Here is a 20,901-nt window from a genome sequence, read left to right as displayed (position 1 = left end):
TGGAAACATTCAGTTGGACTGGTATTATGATCAGATTTATCAATAGGAAGAATGGACACTTGTAGCTTCATAACCTTTGGTTATACATGAAACATCCTCATAAACGCCTTGATTTTAAATGTGGTATATATCTGTGGTCCGCCCCTTATCAGCGTTATGGCATAGTCATCGGGTGTTTCAATAACGTGCTATATGCCAGCCTCATCCTGAGGCAACCTCCGGTCTGGGTAGCAGTGCCAAGAAATTGAAATTAAAATTAAAAGACTCTCCCAGATGGAGGGTGTAAAGAAAAAGAGGAAATGACAGTGAGGTTTTTCTTTATAAAAATCAATAGTTCTCCATACAAAAGACTTTAATATAAATGGAGAAGTAGTGTTGTTAAAAAGGAATTGCGATATTGTGGTCAATCGGGTAACTGGATTACCTTATATCTTTTACAAAACGGTCGACATGTTTCTGCTCCTTTGGCCCATCCGGGTCTATAGAGCATTCGTCAGGACATACAAAACATATAAGTACTTACACCATTTGTGTAGTTTTCAAAAAAATGTTAGAATTCCTAACACTTATTTGTAATGGATTTCCGCGTGTGTGGAGGTTTCCATCTGCTAGTGCTGACTCTGCCCCTGGAAGTATATATGAGGATGTTTCATGCATAACCAAAGGTTATGAAGCTACAAGTGTCCATTCTTTCTATTGATAAGTCTGATTACTATACCGGGGAAATGAATGGACCTCTCATCCCTTCTCCCTACGATTGATTAACCTACCCGGACTGGTATTATGGTCAGATAATGATTCTGAAAATGTAAGGAAAATACTGTTGACTTTGTCAAAGAAACGATTTTGTCACAGAGCTCCTGACTGGCCACTATTGGAGGAGTCTGAGGTTGAGCCAAAGATTTAACAATTTTAAAAAGTTATTTAGGGGTTTTTTTTGCTGAAGAGATTTTATTGCTAAAAAAATGTGTTTTGTGTTTTTAAGAAGTTGTTTGTACAGTGTCAGACTTGCTTTGTATTCCTTTTTATCATTTTCCTTATAATCCCCCCTCCATATTTTCTCCAGGCGTTTGCAGGCCAGCTTTTGGTCCTTCAACTCCTTCGAATACCATGGGAAGGAGGGATGCTGTCTGGTATGTCAAAAGCATTTTAGAGGGGCTAACTTGTTCCCCGCAGCTTCCAGCCATTTAGTATATGATCTGGTTGCATCATCTAAATTGCTAGGAATGGGAGTAATGGAATCGGTCAGTGTATGAACTAGGTCTTCCGCTTTTATCTTGTTCCAAGCTCTATTCTTTTCGCTGAGGAAACTTACTTGGGTGTTGCCGGCTGCTGTTCAAAACGCCAAACTCCCTTGCCATCCAGCCTCCCCGTATCCCTGGAGGGATTGACCGCCCTGCCGCCCTTGCCATCCAGCCTCCCCGTATCCCTGGAGGGATTGACCGCCCTGCCGCCTGTCAACAGCTTGCAGCACCCGCTTCGCGGGTGCCGCTGCGCGGCGTGAGGCATGGGGTCGAGGCTGCAGGAGTGCTTGCCAGTTGTGGAAAGGAGGAGGGAGCACCGCGAGTCTACAGAGGGCGCGCGCCGCAGGGAATCTCAAGACCAGGAGTCCCTGCGCTGCACAGGTGTGCACGGCCGCGCCCCCAGCAAGACACGCCCCCCGGCTGACCAGGAAACAAAAGCGGGAAGTCTTCCAACTCGCAGCGGGTCCCTTTTCGCTGAGGAAACTTACTTGGGTGTTGCCGGCTGCTGTTCAAAACGCCAAACTCCCTTGCCATCCAGCCTCCCCGTATCCCTGGAGGGATTGACCGCCCTGCCGCCTGTCAACAGCTTGCAGCACCCGCTTCGCGGGTGCCGCTGCGCAGCGTGAGGCGTGGGGTCGAGGCTGCAGGAGTGCTTGCCAGTTGTGGAAAGGAGGAGGGAGCACCGCGAGTCTACAGAGGGCGCGCGCCGCAGGGACTCTCAAGACCAGGAGTCCCTGCGCTGCACAGGTGTGCACGGCCGCGCCCCCAGCAAGACACACCCCCCGGCTGCAACGCCCCATTATAATTAGCGGTCTGCCGCTCAGCGGGACACGAGCGGGACGCCGAGCGAAGCCCGAGCAAAGGGCGGGCAGTCTGTGGCAGTCAGGGGCTGTCAAGGCTGGGCTGGGCCACCCTGTAAAGTATGAAAGAACAAAGTAGTATCCAAAAGATGGTTTATTTGATGGGGAAAAGCCACAGAGCATCCAGATGATAGAAGAGCAGGATTAAACTGCCAAACAGGGAATCTGGAACATAGAACCAGGGAAGCTCACGCAGGAGCAAGGTTCTAGTTCCAGCAAATGAAATAAATAATTAACAAGGAACAGCATAGAAAGTAAAGGGTAAAATGCAACACATCTCCTTCCTTTAAAACAAACTAAGTGAAAGAAGAAAGGGCAACTTAGGACAGAAACCTAGAAGGAAGAATTACAGGTCTGGCATTGGCTTTGACCCTATGGGCCACAGACTGAGAGGGTAGAACACAGTCGCTGTTGTCATGAGTAGAAGTCTGAACAGAACTTTTGTCATGAGAAAAAGTCTGAACAGAACCAGGAGGAACAAACTTACACTTTGCGACCTTTCTTATGTTCCAAGCTCTACCATCTTGGGTAATAACAGAGTTCCTGAAAACTTTAACAACCTTAATGGGATTGCTGAACTTAGAAAGACCCTTGAGAGTGAACCCAGGTTTCTTGATCCTAACCCATTCACCCACTGCAAAATCAGGAACTTTCACATTCATTTTACGGTCAAAGTTTTCATAGTGTACTTTTTGGTTTCAACACGATTGGCCACCTGCAAAATGTCCAAGTGGTCAACCTTAACATCCAACTTCTTAACCCACCAAGGACAGATATCAGAACTCGGAGTTCTCCCTCTCAGAAGCTGGAAGGGACTGAACTCCGTGACCGCATGCGGGGTGATACGATACATCCAGAGTCTTTCCCTTACCACATCCTTCCAAGACTCATCCGAAGAACAAGCAAGCTCCACAGCATTTTTAAGAACACGGTTAAACCTTTCAACCTGGCCATTTTCTCTAGGCTCATACAATGAAGTAGTGTGATGCTTGATACCACAAGAGACAAGAAAATCCTCCATGTCCCGGGAAATAAGTTGAACGCCATTATCAGTAACTAGGATTTCAGGAGACCCCTCTCTAGCGAAAACTTCCCTAAGAAAGGAAATAATGACTAAGGTAGTGGCACAGGAGACAAATTTAACTTCCGGCCATTTGGTGTGGTAGTCAATTAAAACCAAAGCAAAACGAGCATTCTCGGGAAGACGATGAAAGGGACCCGAGATGTCAAAAGCAAGTTTTTGCCAGGGATGATCAGGCCAAGGAACAGGACAGAGAGGAACAGAAGACACCTTAAGCATCTTGTCACTACTGACACAATCCAAACAGTCACGAACAGTTCTGTCTACCATCTTGTCAAGACCAGGCCACCAAAAGTTGGTCCTAATAAGGCGTTTCACAGAAGACATTCCAATATGAGTTTTATGGGCCAAGGAAAGAATCTTCTTATATAAAGAAGCAGGAGGAATCATTTTCCCGGCCTTAAACAAAATCTTACCAATAGCTTCAATTTCAGAAGAAACCTGACAAAAAGGAGCAAATTCAGGCATAACAGATTTATCTTTGGGCCAACCTTTCTCCAAACACTCAAAAATGAATGAGAAAACAGGATCCTTCTCAACCTCAGACATCCACTCAACTTCAGAGATTCCCTTGAAATCACTGGAAACATAGTCATTGACCACAGAAACAATATCAATCTCACGATTATCCGAGTTGGCACCAATGTCAGGGCAAGGCAACCTGGAGAGAAAATCTGCCGTGACATTACTTCTACCAGGAACATACAAAACCTCAAAATCATACTCCTGCAACTTAGAAGATAAACGGGCAATGCGAGCAGTCGAATTCCAACCACCCCCAGGAGACAAGATTCCAACCAGGGGCTTGTGATCGGTTTTGAGAATGAACCTGTTGCCCCAGACATAATTGCGGAAGTGCTCAACAGCCCATGTGCAGGCTAATAACTCCCTTTCAATGACTGCATATCTCCTCTCAGTGAGAGATAGGGTCCGAGATGCAAAAGCAACACACCATTCTTCCTTGCCTGAAATCTGACTTAACACAGCCCCAAGACCATAACAACTGACATCCACAGTGATGATGCACCTCTTGTTAAGGGAAAAGGATCTCAAAGTGGGAGCATTCACAATATCTTCCTTAATAGAGCAGAAAGCAGACTCTTGCCTATCAGACCACACAAAGTCTGAGGACTTTCTAGTAAGCTCCCTGAGAGGTTCCATCTTAGTGGCGAAATTCCGGATAAACTTACTATAGTACTCGCATAAGCCAGCAAAGGAAAGTAGTTTCTCTTTATTATCAGGAGAAGGGGCATTCACAATGGCGTCAACAAGGGAACGCTTGGGAACGACACCATCAGCTGATAAAGTGTGACCCAAATATTCCACACTCTTACAAAAGAACTTACATTTGTTAAATTTAAGGGTAAGACCAGCATCGCATAACTTGTTGAAAACATCCTTAAGATGGACATAGTGATCATCCACATTCTTGGAGAAAATAAGGATATCGTCCTGGAAGCACTTCACGAAAGAGCAAACATTCTTAAAAATGTGATGCATAGCCCTTTGAAACACCGAAGCGGCGGAAGCTAGGCCAAAAGGCATCCTCTTAAATTGAAAAAGGCCAAAAGGAGTGATAAAAGAAGTAAAATGCTTTGCATCATCAGTTAATTCAATTTGGTGATAAGCGGAACGCAAATCAAGGGTTGAAAAGATGCAAGCACCATCCAATAAGCATACCATCTCATTAATATTGGGAAGAGGGTGACAATCAGTGATTAAATTGGCATTGAGAGCCCTTAGGTCCACACACAACCTGATGCTTTTATCAGGTTTCTGTGCTAAAACGATGGGCGAAACCCATTCAGAGGACTCTACCTCCTCAATAACACCTCCAAGAATCATGTCATCCAATAAACTTTTGAGTTCAGCTCTGATACTAATGGGTACACCCCTTAATTTTTGTTTAACTGGGATAGCACCATTTTTAACTTTGATTCTATGGGAAAAACCTTTAAGTTTGCCTAGCTTTTCAGAAAAAACTTGAGGAAACAACAATGGGAGATCCTTCTCAAGATCACTCACATTCTTGGAAGTCTCAAAAACATTCTTACCATTTTCAGACAGAAGAGTACTATCGCAACAGGAACCAGTGTTGTCTAAATGTGAAGCATCACAAGTAATGGCAACAACAGGGATAGGATCTTTGTTCCTGGGATTTAAAGTAATACCAAGTCTGGCTTGATCCCTCCAGCCTAAAACATTCACACCTTTGACAGCAATGTACATTTTGATCCAAGCATTATTTCCCCTAAACTCAATAAGGACTTCCTTATAACCAATAACATTTATGTAAGATTCATCAATGTTTTGTGCAACGATATCAGGTTCACATAAGCTTGTTTGATCAACTAGATTCCCAAAAACTTCATGGCAATAAATTTTGGTAATGATGGTCCATGGAGAACCAGAATCAGCCATTAGTTTGAGCTGTTTTCCCAAAATGTTAACAATACAATCCGGAGAACTCAAACTTTCAGCAGATTTGATATCAAACATATTGCGGATAGACACAACAATGCCATGTTCAAGGTCTTGAGATGTTGAAATACCTTGTGACACAGTAGAGACTTTGCCTTTAGAAGAAAGATTAAAGGATGAATCTTTTCTTGTATTAGGGTCTTTGCACATTTTTGCAAAATGACCTACACGTCCACACTTGGTGCACTCTTTTCCAATAGCAGGACAACGAGGATACGAAGCAATGTGGTTGGGATGACTACATCTGAAACAGTAATAATTTTTTGAGTTGGACTGAGTCTTCGTATTCGTATTAGGCTTGCCATTGGAAAACGAACTAGAAGGGGAGACAACATTAACATTACTCTCATCAACACTAGAAGATGATTTACAAACAAAGCCAGGAGAAGTTTTACTTTCAAGAGTTTTCATCCAACGCTCAGACTGTTCAAGAGCTTTGGAGGTACTAATAGTCACTTCTAAACTAGGATCACCCAAAATCCAAAGTTGTTCCTGAACCTTTTTACTTCTCACGTGTACGATGATCTGGTCCCTGAGCATTTCGTCAGTCATTAACCCAAAATTGCAGTGTAGGGACAAAGCTCGAAGTGCAGTAAGAAAGTCATCGAAACTTTAATTTTCTTCTTGAGCTCTAGTGTAAAATTTGAATCTGTTTAATGCAACACTAGTATTGGGTTTAAATCTATTCTCAATGCGCAACAATGCTTCATCATAAACATTGTGATCACCTCCAGAACGCATAGGTGGAAGAGTTCTGAATACATTTTGACCCTCTGAACCTAAACAGTGGAGAAAAATATTTTTCTTTCTTTCAGCAGACATATACGCTCGCCATCAATGGCCTTTAAATAGGTAATAAATTCTTCTTTCCATCGTGACCATGGAATTGTCGGTTCACCCTTACTCTGTAGAAACTTGGTTGGAGGATCAAATTGCATGGTTAATAATATGCTTACCGAACTTAATAAAGTACCTGTATACAACAGAAAATGTCAAGTTATCGTTTAAAACTGTAAAGAATTGTCCCAAAAAGTGTATACAATGAGGAAAAATATTCCTGAAAAAATATCAAAAAGATACTTGAAATCCAAAGGAACATGAAGCAGAGTTTAAAATTATGCAGCGCAAGATCCTCGCAGTGCAGTAGAATCTTTGTTGAAATCACGAGTCTTTCCAGAGAGGTGACAGTTTAAACAAAAGTGTTTCAAGGTAAATGTACCAACCAGTATATGCGCTTCAGCTTGGAGATGCACCGCCCAGCGCGTTGATATCGAGTGAAGTACTGTAGAGCGCGTAGGCTTTAAACATGTAATAACAGTTGTTGCGCGTCAGGCATCAAGCACACAGCGTGTACATTCAGCGTGAAAGGCTTGATCAGCGTCATCCAGAGTGGACGCTTTGTGACGTTGGCAACAACGTGAAAAACAAGGCGCATCTAGATTAGAAACAGCGTGATGACGTTGTAGAATGCTGGCTGGTGGTTATGGTAACCAAACAAACGTCACGTTGCCGAAGGAAATTTGTAGCTATGGCAACTGAATCGGCAAGGTCTCGGAAAGAGGAAAACTTATAAAATCCATAATTCCCGAAATGTACATACCAGGAGGTTGCCGATAGGACGTTCGAAAAGAGATTTCTTTTGACAGCGCTCCGAAAACGTTGAAAATGAAGAGGTAGACGGGTTCGTTTTTTTGAAGAGGAACTTTCGCACCTGTGCCTTGAAAATGCCGCAGAAAATATTCCTCAGGTTCTCCAATCGTCGCCAATTTTGTAAAGTATGAAAGAACAAAGTAGTATCCAAAAAATGGTTTATTTGATGGGGAAAAGGCACAGAGCATCCAGATGATAGAAGAGCAGGATTAAACTGCCAAACAGGGAATCTGGAACATAGAACCAGGGAAGCTCACGCAGGAGCAAGGTTCTAGTTCCAGCAAATGAAATAAATAATTAACAAGGAACAGCATAGAAAGAAAAGGGTAAAATGCAACACACCCCTTTTACTTCCTTCGCCTTTGGTCCAAGATCTCGGAGTCTACCTGTGGGTCTCGAGGCCAATATGTCAACCCACTCTGGTAAAGCTTTGAGGGGCGGCGGAGAAAGTGCCTCAGGGAGTACCATGATTGGCACAATGGACAAATTCATTACCAGGGTAGCTGCTGTCATCGAAAAGGAGATTGCAATGACGGAACGTCGCCTCTCACAAGACTCCTTTCCCTCCAAACGCTCCTCCTTGGGAGCTGTTGCACAGGCCCTGTCCCCAATTTCCACCTACCCCACCTCTCCCTTGCCTGTAATCCTGTCCGGGGAGCCACATATAGTAGCTATAGAGGCAGGAATCGATAGGATAGAAAGTCTGATAACTAACCCTCTTCCCTCCAGCCCTAGCCCAGTTGCTGTAGAGCCCTGCCCCGCTCCACCTATAGCTATCTCTCCTGGTCATAAGTCACAATCCTGTTCTGATGTTCCAACACCAGGCCAAAAACCGTTGCCCCACACACGAACGGGCCGGGTACATAAGAAAAGGAAAAGGGCGACCAGCATCCGGAAGGGTTGTTACTCCTCGCTTTATAAGCATCCTAGGATACAGTCCCAAAGGGGTCCTACGCATCCAGATTCTGATGGGCCTGAACCATCTGGGAGATTTACCCCTCTACTGCTTGCCGCCGACACCCCACTGTCTCACTCCCCGGTCCCGGCATTACCTATACCTGCAAACAATGGTCTTTCCCTTGAGCCCCTCGAGAAACTGGTTAAGTCTTTGCTGGTGCCACTCATCGACCAAGTTAAGAGTCTGGGGGATAGGTTAGACAGATTCGAACAGGCCACCAGGGACAATTTTTTCTCCCTGAAAACCTTGCTTAAATTACAGCCAAAGCTCAGGGAGGACAACGCAGACGGGAATGTAGGAAAGGGGGATTCTGTGGGCCCATCACAGGGACACCAATCGGCATTGCCTGCTAAGGCACAAGCGACTGGGAATGTCATTACACCAGCTTCCCTAGCTGGTGCAAAACAGGCAAGGCCGATTGCTACTCCTCATGTCGCCCAGGTGCATGCTAGCCCACCTCAGCAGTGAAATCACCTATGCCTAACCCTGCCCAAAAGAAGCAGCAAAAAGGAGGGGACGGTCCTAATTCCAAACCTTTGTCCGCCCCCCCCATTAAAGCTAGTGGAGTAGCCACGACTCTAAAGGCAAATCCATCCACTTGTCCACCTAAAAATCCCTCCCCAGTGGCCATTCCACAAAAGGCGATTCGCAAGTGCCCCCCAGTCAATCTCCCCCCTGAGTGTCAACCATACGTTGTTGTCCTGGTCAAGGTTCCCCCCCTGAAGGACACCCAGCAGGAAACCCACCAGGCACTGAAGAATAAGGTCATACACTGGCTGCAAGCCAACAGACCCCTCCCATTGGGCGTGGACGGCCTGATACTTGGTGTACGCAGGGTGGGCTGGATTGGACAGGGGAAAAAACTATTTGAGGGGGATTGTGTGGTGGTCAATTTCCAAGACATAAGAGCTGCCCACTCAATATGCAGTCTAGGGCGAGCCGCGGCCGGTCCCGGAGTTGAAGCAGTTGATCTAACATTCTTCTACCCGCGGCCGCCCTCGAATCCCCTAGTTGACCATCCCGTGTTCCTACCCCAAAATGGTGCTTACGGTCAATGGTACCCAGCAACAACTGTAGCGCAGCCGCACACAGTTCTGCCAATACCGAACTGGGGCACTTGGGGCTGTTGACTTCGCGATGCCCCTGAGGAGGCTCTGGTGGTCCGGTGCTCTGGCGTCCAGTCCCCTCCTACTGCTAAAAATAATATCCCGCTGACCACACCAGAAGAACAGGCTACCCTTGAGATCACAGGGGAACTAAGGGAGGCGAGGGTGCCACTTGACCCTACAGTTGTTTGTCCTACTGTGGGTGCTGTGGACTTACTCGGTCCTGTCGAGACCTGTAGCATTGCGGCTGTGGCGGACCCACCTATTAGGGTTCTCAGCTGGAATGTTGCTGGTCTGGACAGGAAGTTGGCATTGCCCGACTGGAACTCGCTTGTGGAACAATACTCCATATGCCTGTTCCAGGAAACCTGGAGTAAGGAGCCCTTACACAAGGCAGGATATTCTACCCACCACTTACCAGCTGTTCACTCAGAAACTGGCAGGGGTCGCCCCTCGGGTGGCCTCCTCATCTGGGTGGCTTCTGCACTTAATTGCAGGGTGGAGGAGCGGGACACTAAATGTCCGGACCTTCTTAACATCTCCCTGAAAAATCCCAAGGGACGTGTTATTCTAAACATCTTTAACATCTATGCCCGAGGTATGAAGGGGGGTATAGAATCCCCAACTATAGCCTGCCTGGAAGCTTTGCTTCGATCCTCACCATACAAGCACTGTACTTTGGTTGCGGGTGACTTCAATAGCACCTTTGAGCCCCTTGGCCCCGAAATCTCACAAGATCAAGAGGAAAATGACATTAGGTGGGGGATACCAGCTTTAGAACTCAGACCAATTAAAAAATGGACAGAAGTGGTGCTCCAGATTAACTCCCTAACAATGGAGTTTGATCTGAGGGCCGCTAATGGCAGGACTGGTTCTGACAAAGCGGGAGCCCATACATACAACAGGCCTGGGCATACGTCAAGAATAGATTATTTTCTTCTTGACGTAAACCTATGGAGCATGGTAAAAGATATGGTGATTATACCCTCCGTCGAGAGTGACCACAACCTCCTCTCGCTTACACTGTCCCATAGGTGGTTAACTAGTACAGGGAGCAGAACCGCTTGTAACCCCGCCCCGGATATGTCATCGGTCTCCAACTGCGGACGACGGCTAAAGTGGGCTAAGCTGTCGCTCTCAGTGCAGAAAACTTCCACCATAAGGCAGCTTCTAGCTGTAGCCTTAGAAAATCTCGACTCCCCGGAGGTTGGGTTGCTGGAGGTGACTGCTAGGTTCTGTAGCCTAACCCAGGCTATTAGTGACCTTTTTGTTGTCCCAGTTAGTGCCAAAAGGAGGAAACTCTGTCCACGGGCTAGACAAGGCTGGTTCAACCGTAAGTGCAGGGAGGCGAAGACACTGCTCGTTGAAGCAGTTAAATCCAAAATACATACTAGGACTAGTTCAGCTCTGATACTAATGGGTACACCCCTTAATTTTTGTTTAACTGGGATAGCACCATTTTTAACTTTGATTCTATGGGAAAAACCTTTAAGTTTGCCTAGCTTTTCAGAAAAAACTTGAGGAAACAACAATGGGAGATCCTTCTCAAGATCACTCACATTCTTGGAAGTCTCAAAAACATTCTTACCATTTTCAGACAGAAGAGTACTATCGCAACAGGAACCAGTGTTGTCTAAATGTGAAGCATCACAAGTAATGGCAACAACAGGGATAGGATCTTTGTTCCTGGGATTTAAAGTAATACCAAGTCTGGCTTGATCCCTCCAGCCTAAAACATTCACACCTTTGACAGCAATGTACATTTTGATCCAAGCATTATTTCCCCTAAACTCAATAAGGACTTCCTTATAACCAATAACATTTATGTAAGATTCATCAATGTTTTGTGCAACGATATCAGGTTCACATAAGCTTGTTTGATCAACTAGATTCCCAAAAACTTCATGGCAATAAATTTTGGTAATGATGGTCCATGGAGAACCAGAATCAGCCATTAGTTTGAGCTGTTTTCCCAAAATGTTAACAATACAATCCGGAGAACTCAAACTTTCAGCAGATTTGATATCAAACATATTGCGGATAGACACAACAATGCCATGTTCAAGGTCTTGAGATGTTGAAATACCTTGTGACACAGTAGAGACTTTGCCTTTAGAAGAAAGATTAAAGGATGAATCTTTTCTTGTATTAGGGTCTTTGCACATTTTTGCAAAATGACCTACACGTCCACACTTGGTGCACTCTTTTCCAATAGCAGGACAACGAGGATACGCAGCAATGTGGTTGGGATGACTACATCTGAAACAGTAATAATTTTTGGAGTTGGACTGAGTCTTCGTATTCGTATTAGGCTTGCCATTGGAAAACGAACTAGAAGGGGAGACAACATTAACATTACTCTCATCAACACTAGAAGATGATTTACAAACAAAGCCAGGAGAAGTTTTACTTTCAAGAGTTTTCATCCAACGCTCAGACTGTTCAAGAGCTTTGGAGGTACTAATAGTCACTTCTAAACTAGGATCACCCAAAATCCAAAGTTGTTCCTGAACCTTTTTACTTCTCACGTGTACGATGATCTGGTCCCTGAGCATTTCGTCAGTCATTAACCCAAAATTGCAGTGTAGGGACAAAGCTCGAAGTGCAGTAAGAAAGTCATCGAAACTTTAATTTTCTTCTTGAGCTCTAGTGTAAAATTTGAATCTGTTTAATGCAACACTAGTATTGGGTTTAAATCTATTCTCAATGCGCAACAATGCTTCATCATAAACATTGTGATCACCTCCAGAACGCATAGGTGGAAGAGTTCTGAATACATTTTGACCCTCTGAACCTAAACAGTGGAGAAAAATATTTTTCTTTCTTTCAGCAGACATATACGCTCGCCATCAATGGCCTTTAAATAGGTAATAAATTCTTCTTTCCATCGTGACCATGGAATTGTCGGTTCACCCTTACTCTGTAGAAACTTGGTTGGAGGATCAAATTGCATGGTTAATAATATGCTTACCGAACTTAATAAAGTACCTGTATACAACAGAAAATGTCAAGTTATCGTTTAAAACTGTAAAGAATTGTCCCAAAAAGTGTATACAATGAGGAAAAATATTCCTGAAAAAATATCAAAAAGATACTTGAAATCCAAAGGAACATGAAGCAGAGTTTAAAATTATGCAGCGCAAGATCCTCGCAGTGCAGTAGAATCTTTGTTGAAATCACGAGTCTTTCCAGAGAGGTGACAGTTTAAACAAAAGTGTTTCAAGGTAAATGTACCAACCAGTATATGCGCTTCAGCTTGGAGATGCACCGCCCAGCGCGTTGATATCGAGTGAAGTACTGTAGAGCGCGTAGGCTTTAAACATGTAATAACAGTTGTTGCGCGTCAGGCATCAAGCACACAGCGTGTACATTCAGCGTGAAAGGCTTGATCAGCGTCATCCAGAGTGGACGCTTTGTGACGTTGGCAACAACGTGAAAAACAAGGCGCATCTAGATTAGAAACAGCGTGATGACGTTGTAGAATGCTGGCTGGTGGTTATGGTAACCAAACAAACGTCACGTTGCCGAAGGAAATTTGTAGCTATGGCAACTGAATCGGCAAGGTCTCGGAAAGAGGAAAACTTATAAAATCCATAATTCCCGAAATGTACATACCAGGAGGTTGCCGATAGGACGTTCGAAAAGAGATTTCTTTTGACAGCGCTCCGAAAACGTTGAAAATGAAGAGGTAGACGGGTTCGTTTTTTTGAAGAGGAACTTTCGCACCTGTGCCTTGAAAATGCCGCAGAAAATATTCCTCAGGTTCTCCAATCGTCGCCAATTTTGTAAAGTATGAAAGAACAAAGTAGTATCCAAAAAATGGTTTATTTGATGGGGAAAAGGCACAGAGCATCCAGATGATAGAAGAGCAGGATTAAACTGCCAAACAGGGAATCTGGAACATAGAACCAGGGAAGCTCACGCAGGAGCAAGGTTCTAGTTCCAGCAAATGAAATAAATAATTAACAAGGAACAGCATAGAAAGAAAAGGGTAAAATGCAACACACCCCTTTTACTTCCTTCGCCTTTGGTCCAAGATCTCGGAGTCTACCTGTGGGTCTCGAGGCCAATATGTCAACCCACTCTGGTAAAGCTTTGAGGGGCGGCGGAGAAAGTGCCTCAGGGAGTACCATGATTGGCACAATGGACAAATTCATTACCAGGGTAGCTGCTGTCATCGAAAAGGAGATTGCAATGACGGAACGTCGCCTCTCACAAGACTCCTTTCCCTCCAAACGCTCCTCCTTGGGAGCTGTTGCACAGGCCCTGTCCCCAATTTCCACCTACCCCACCTCTCCCTTGCCTGTAATCCTGTCCGGGGAGCCACATATAGTAGCTATAGAGGCAGGAATCGATAGGATAGAAAGTCTGATAACTAACCCTCTTCCCTCCAGCCCTAGCCCAGTTGCTGTAGAGCCCTGCCCCGCTCCACCTATAGCTATCTCTCCTGGTCATAAGTCACAATCCTGTTCTGATGTTCCAACACCAGGCCAAAAACCGTTGCCCCACACACGAACGGGCCGGGTACATAAGAAAAGGAAAAGGGCGACCAGCATCCGGAAGGGTTGTTACTCCTCGCTTTATAAGCATCCTAGGATACAGTCCCAAAGGGGTCCTACGCATCCAGATTCTGATGGGCCTGAACCATCTGGGAGATTTACCCCTCTACTGCTTGCCGCCGACACCCCACTGTCTCACTCCCCGGTCCCGGCATTACCTATACCTGCAAACAATGGTCTTTCCCTTGAGCCCCTCGAGAAACTGGTTAAGTCTTTGCTGGTGCCACTCATCGACCAAGTTAAGAGTCTGGGGGATAGGTTAGACAGATTCGAACAGGCCACCAGGGACAATTTTTTCTCCCTGAAAACCTTGCTTAAATTACAGCCAAAGCTCAGGGAGGACAACGCAGACGGGAATGTAGGAAAGGGGGATTCTGTGGGCCCATCACAGGGACACCAATCGGCATTGCCTGCTAAGGCACAAGCGACTGGGAATGTCATTACACCAGCTTCCCTAGCTGGTGCAAAACAGGCAAGGCCGATTGCTACTCCTCATGTCGCCCAGGTGCATGCTAGCCCACCTCAGCAGTGAAATCACCTATGCCTAACCCTGCCCAAAAGAAGCAGCAAAAAGGAGGGGACGGTCCTAATTCCAAACCTTTGTCCGCCCCCCCCATTAAAGCTAGTGGAGTAGCCACGACTCTAAAGGCAAATCCATCCACTTGTCCACCTAAAAATCCCTCCCCAGTGGCCATTCCACAAAAGGCGATTCGCAAGTGCCCCCCAGTCAATCTCCCCCCTGAGTGTCAACCATACGTTGTTGTCCTGGTCAAGGTTCCCCCCCTGAAGGACACCCAGCAGGAAACCCACCAGGCACTGAAGAATAAGGTCATACACTGGCTGCAAGCCAACAGACCCCTCCCATTGGGCGTGGACGGCCTGATACTTGGTGTACGCAGGGTGGGCTGGATTGGACAGGGGAAAAAACTATTTGAGGGGGATTGTGTGGTGGTCAATTTCCAAGACATAAGAGCTGCCCACTCAATATGCAGTCTAGGGCGAGCCGCGGCCGGTCCCGGAGTTGAAGCAGTTGATCTAACATTCTTCTACCCGCGGCCGCCCTCGAATCCCCTAGTTGACCATCCCGTGTTCCTACCCCAAAATGGTGCTTACGGTCAATGGTACCCAGCAACAACTGTAGCGCAGCCGCACACAGTTCTGCCAATACCGAACTGGGGCACTTGGGGCTGTTGACTTCGCGATGCCCCTGAGGAGGCTCTGGTGGTCCGGTGCTCTGGCGTCCAGTCCCCTCCTACTGCTAAAAATAATATCCCGCTGACCACACCAGAAGAACAGGCTACCCTTGAGATCACAGGGGAACTAAGGGAGGCGAGGGTGCCACTTGACCCTACAGTTGTTTGTCCTACTGTGGGTGCTGTGGACTTACTCGGTCCTGTCGAGACCTGTAGCATTGCGGCTGTGGCGGACCCACCTATTAGGGTTCTCAGCTGGAATGTTGCTGGTCTGGACAGGAAGTTGGCATTGCCCGACTGGAACTCGCTTGTGGAACAATACTCCATATGCCTGTTCCAGGAAACCTGGAGTAAGGAGCCCTTACACAAGGCAGGATATTCTACCCACCACTTACCAGCTGTTCACTCAGAAACTGGCAGGGGTCGCCCCTCGGGTGGCCTCCTCATCTGGGTGGCTTCTGCACTTAATTGCAGGGTGGAGGAGCGGGACACTAAATGTCCGGACCTTCTTAACATCTCCCTGAAAAATCCCAAGGGACGTGTTATTCTAAACATCTTTAACATCTATGCCCGAGGTATGAAGGGGGGTATAGAATCCCCAACTATAGCCTGCCTGGAAGCTTTGCTTCGATCCTCACCATACAAGCACTGTACTTTGGTTGCGGGTGACTTCAATAGCACCTTTGAGCCCCTTGGCCCCGAAATCTCACAAGATCAAGAGGAAAATGACATTAGGTGGGGGATACCAGCTTTAGAACTCAGACCAATTAAAAAATGGACAGAAGTGGTGCTCCAGATTAACTCCCTAACAATGGAGTTTGATCTGAGGGCCGCTAATGGCAGGACTGGTTCTGACAAAGCGGGAGCCCATACATACAACAGGCCTGGGCATACGTCAAGAATAGATTATTTTCTTCTTGACGTAAACCTATGGAGCATGGTAAAAGATATGGTGATTATACCCTCCGTCGAGAGTGACCACAACCTCCTCTCGCTTACACTGTCCCATAGGTGGTTAACTAGTACAGGGAGCAGAACCGCTTGTAACCCCGCCCCGGATATGTCATCGGTCTCCAACTGCGGACGACGGCTAAAGTGGGCTAAGCTGTCGCTCTCAGTGGAGAAAACTTCCACCATAAGGCAGCTTCTAGCTGTAGCCTTAGAAAATCTCGACTCCCCGGAGGTTGGGTTGCTGGAGGTGACTGCTAAGTTCTGTAGCCTAACCCAGGCTATTAGTGACCTTTTTGTTGTCCCAGTTAGTGCCAAAAGGAGGAAACTCTGTCCACGGGCTAGACAAGGCTGGTTCAACCGTAAGTGCAGGGAGGCGAAGACACTGCTCGTTGAAGCAGTTAAATCCAAAATACATACTAGGACTAGGGAGGCAAGAAGGCTATATTCTCTCTGTCAAAAAAATGCCAAGAAGGAGTGGGAGGACAATTACTGGCAGGACCTCCTGGCTGCTAGTCGAGGGAGAGATGCCAAGGGTTTTTGGGACCTGGTGGGCAGTAGGAATCGTCCCGATGACACACTGAGGACCTGCACCATTACTACCCAGTCGTGGTTTAACCATTTTAAGACACTCTATTCTGCCTTTGAAGGTTCACTTAATGATCCCTTCATCCTTCCGCCATATACCCTGGATAGAGACTTGGACTTGTTTTCTGTACGGGAGGTCACGAACCTGATTAAAACTCTGGTGCCATTAAAAGCTGCCGGCCCGGATGGGCTGCCAGGGGACCTTCTTCGAGCCTATCCAAAAGAATGGGGGGTACTGATCTCGGCCCTTCTCAATGCCATTATCGAAGGAGGATCTGTGCCTGATTCCTGGAAAGGGGCAGAGGTAGTCCCAATTTTTAAAAAGGGTTGCCGGGATCTACCAGGGAACTACAGGCCAATAAGCCTTATAGACTCGACCCAGAAATTGGCGGGGAAAGCAATTTTGGGGAGGATTCTCCAATGGGTGGATGACAACCACATACTGTCTGATATGCAAGCTGGGTTCCGCTCAGGCACAGGAACCATCGAACAAGTGTTCAGGCTCCTGTTACTGTACTGGAAGGTGGTGGAGTTAGGCAAAGGCAGTCTTTACTTGGCCTTCATAGACCTGAAGACTGCCTTTGACCTGGTTCCTAGGGAGGAACTCTGGAGGGTGTTGCATGGTCTAGGGATGCCCCCTTACATCTTAAACCTCCTTATTAAATTGCATAATGCCAACTATGATCAACAAAAATGGACACTTGTAACACTGCTTGACCTTTGGTTCAGTGTAAATAAGGAAACCCTCAAAGAAATCAATGTTAGATGGAATTGCGGTATATATGTTTCATCCGCCCCACATTGAAATTCCGGCAGTTATCATAGGGTAATTCCTATTTGTGTGAACTGCTTGCCTCATCCAGAGGCACCTCCAGTCTCGAGTGCAGTGTCCAGAGACAAAAAGGATTTCCCACATTCCCACATTCATTCCTATGGGCCAAAAGGCCCATAGGAATGAATGGGGAGTATTCCTTATTTGCGATTAGCAATTAGCTAATCGCAAATAAGATTGCGATTTGAAGGGTGCCAGGGGTGTCCACAGGACACCCTGTAGCACCCCTCAAATTAAATTTCACACAGGTGTTGCACACACACATGTCCAAAGGACATGTGTGTGTGTAACATGCAACTCAGAAAAATGCATATAAATGCATTTTTCTGAGTTTTCGCAATTTACCGCGAGGTCTGACCTCGCGGTAAATTGCGGCAAGAAATTGGGAATTCGCAAATTTAAATTGGATGTTGAATTGCATTTAAGGAATCTCTAATAGAGATTCCTTAAATGTAATTCCTCGCACATTTGCGACATCGCAATTAGCGATATTTGCATTTGGGATGCTGAATCCCAAATGCAAAAATCGCTCTCGCAAGGGGCCGGATTCTCAGAATCCGGCCCCTTGCGAGCGCAATTTAGGGTCATGAATCGGGCGGATAATACCGGTCGGCAACGGCCGAAATCGGCCGTTACCGACCGGTATTTCGGCTCCTACATCTGGCCCCTAGTCCTGTATCCTCTTCTGCACACATTTTCTGGGTATTTTTGGGAGGGAATACCACAATCAAAAACCCAGGTGCAAGCGATGTGAGAGAAATCTGTGCTTTTAGAGGCTGCAAACAGCATTTGCAGTTTACTGCTCCACTGTCAAAAAGGTCACATATTCACTCGTTAAAAAAATACGGATTGAGATTAGAAACATGGTTACAAATAATAGCAGGATATAAAAGTAACGTAGCAGTAAAGAACAAGTATAGCACGCAAAATACTGAAACATTAAATCGCCTTTGTATGTTGTGTTTTGTTTCCTGTAGGGAAGGCATACACTCCTGAATTCTACTATGACACGCCTAACCCTCTGTGGCAGAACCGGCCCCGTGTGTACTCGTACAGCCTGCAGTGGACGCAAATGAACCCGGACGCAGTGGACCGCATCCTGGCGTACCGCCTGGGGATCAAGCAGGTAAGCACATACATTGGCTGGCCGCTCGCTTCTCGTTAGCTTTGACACCAGTGTCTGCGGCTGTATCTTATGCTTCTGTTTTTCTCACATCTTCGTGTTAAACTCACGCGTGCGCTTGCTTTCCTTGAGGATTTGCTGTTATCCTGCGAAGGCCGCCTTGGCTCACCTAGAGACCCTTGAATCCAATTCACACATGTGTAGTTTGCCAAGACTGAGATGAAATACGCTTCCTCTGAGGGATTACAGAAGCGTCAGGCCAGGTCTGATGGAAAGATTTTGTGACAGACATCCATCAGGAAAACAGTCTTGTTTTAGAATTGCCTAGAAATACAAGGACATTAATTACTGTGACATCCTTGTTTACGATCACGAAATAAAAATAAACATATTCAATGTACATACGTAAAATACCTGCGGCCAAAGTGCAGATGGCGCTAATTGAAATGTATTTTAGTGGGCTGATTAGGGAAGCCTTCCTTTGAATCCAAATGGATTTAAAAAAGTAATCTCTTTTTTTTATACCAAGAATACCAAAAGTAACAATGGTGACTATGTTCATCCATCATGAGCACAGAAGAGAGGGTCGACTACCAAAAGTAATACATGCATACCCAACAACAGGGGATGCAACAAATCCAACAGTATGGGAACAACATGGGGGTTCGGGGGTGGGAGGGAAAAGAGCGGAGTCCAAGGAGGCGAAAGAGAGAGAGAGAGAGAGGGAGAGTAGGGGAAAGGGAAAGGGAAAGAAGGAAAGGAAAGGAAAGATGTAAGAGACAGGGGAAGAGAGGGTGTGCAGTGAGAGCAGGCAGAGAGGGTATGTAGATGGATAGGAAGGGGGCAGACACAGGGTAACAGAGGCATTCTGTATGCGTTGGCAGCGCCAGTGTTGTAGGGTGCAAATCTGTGCTGCTGCAAGGGCAGTGGTGAATGACAAGCATGATGTGCCAGCTGGGAGAGGTTCGCCAAGTCATGTAGGAGGATGAGAGGCCAGGGAGTGGCAAGGGCATGTCCAGGGATTCCTTCAGCGTGGATCCCACCACAGTCCAAAAGGGGCAGATGGTGGAGTATTTTAATAAAATATAGACTATCTCACAAAGCACATGGTCACACCGCCAGCATGAAGAGTGGGATAGTAGACCTGTGTAGTGGACCTGTGCCGGCTTCCAGTGCTAAACCTGGAAGATCATAAAAAGGCTAAACTTCATCTGGCCCTCCTGGACCCCTCAGCCCATGTCCTCCGGTAGCTCCACCCAGTCCAAGTGGAATACTGGCAGAAGGGCCTTTCAGTTTGCCTGAGGCTTGCTGTTTGTGGGTGGGCATAGAGATGGCGAATCAGGAGACTGTAGAGTCTAGCCATCAAGCCCTTAAACTGACCACATGTGTTGAGGTACACAAGCACTGTGGATAGGGGGATGGACCAGGGCTGCAGACCAAGCTTACTCATCAAGCAATGGCTCAGTTGCATGTAGCGCCTCTGCTGGGTAAACAGATCACATTTTTCTTGCAATACCACAAAGCATTTAAGCATGCCAAGGGACAGGAGATGAGCAAGGGTGTGGATCCATGCCGCAATTGAGCATGCTCCTACCAATGCAGATGTCAGGATTGTTCCAAATGGGCACTTTAACCAGCAGGCGGACGTCCACCCAAAGGAGCTTGTGGGCTCACGTCCAAGTACTGTACATTGGCTGTATCATGCTGTTAGGAGTCCCGGATTGTAGTGGTTGGGCTGATAGAAAAAGAGCAGTCCTGCCAGGCTAACCACAAGCCAGCTCTAAATTGTGATTATTATTGGGTGTCTAGGACCCAGGTGTGAATTTATGCAATTTGCGCAAGATGGATGGCCGCGGACGGGAGACTTAGACCCCCTGCGGACTGATGGTCAAGAAGTTTCCTGCTGGTCAGATGAGGCTTCATTGGCCCCCACTTGAAGGCTTTGATGGCCCCATTCACCTGACAAAGTACAGAGAGGGATCAACAAGTGGAGCATGGCCAGCAAAATAGGTGAACCGAGGGAGCGTCACTATCTTCCCTGCCGAGAACGGCCCTACAAAGATAAGTTCAGGTTGGACCATTCCGCAAAGTCCAACTGCATGCGCTCTATCAGCAGATCCAGATTGTCCGGCACCATTCTCTCAAGACCTCTGTTAACAAAAACGGCCAGATATTTAAGATGAACAGTTTTCCACTGGAATGGATATCCAGCAATAGCAGCGCACGTGGTGATCCTCAATAGTGAGAGGGCCTCCCTTTCCCCATATTGACCTTATAG

The 20,901-nt window shown here is 46.4% G+C and overlaps 1 protein-coding gene across 4 annotated transcripts in view; it reads left to right on the top strand.

Moving 5' to 3' along the window:
• The window catches only part of MDGA2 (MAM domain containing glycosylphosphatidylinositol anchor 2), a 1,595,858-nt gene that overhangs the window by 1,243,306 nt on the left and 331,651 nt on the right, over nt 1-20,901 (top strand). For all 4 annotated transcript variants that reach the window (XM_086937278.1, XM_086937277.1, XM_086937275.1 and 1 more), the window contains exon 10: nt 18,478-18,626. In XM_086937278.1, coding sequence (XP_086793404.1) covers nt 18,478-18,626 — 149 coding nt within the window. The remainder of the gene's footprint in view (nt 1-18,477; nt 18,627-20,901) is intronic.

Source organism: Lissotriton vulgaris, chromosome 9 (assembly GCF_964263255.1).
Source record: "Lissotriton vulgaris chromosome 9, aLisVul1.2, whole genome shotgun sequence".
NCBI classification, from domain to species: Eukaryota; Metazoa; Chordata; class Amphibia; order Caudata; family Salamandridae; genus Lissotriton; species Lissotriton vulgaris.
The sequence above is the reverse complement of the archived record's forward strand: the minus strand, read 5'-3'. Positions and strand labels throughout refer to the sequence as shown.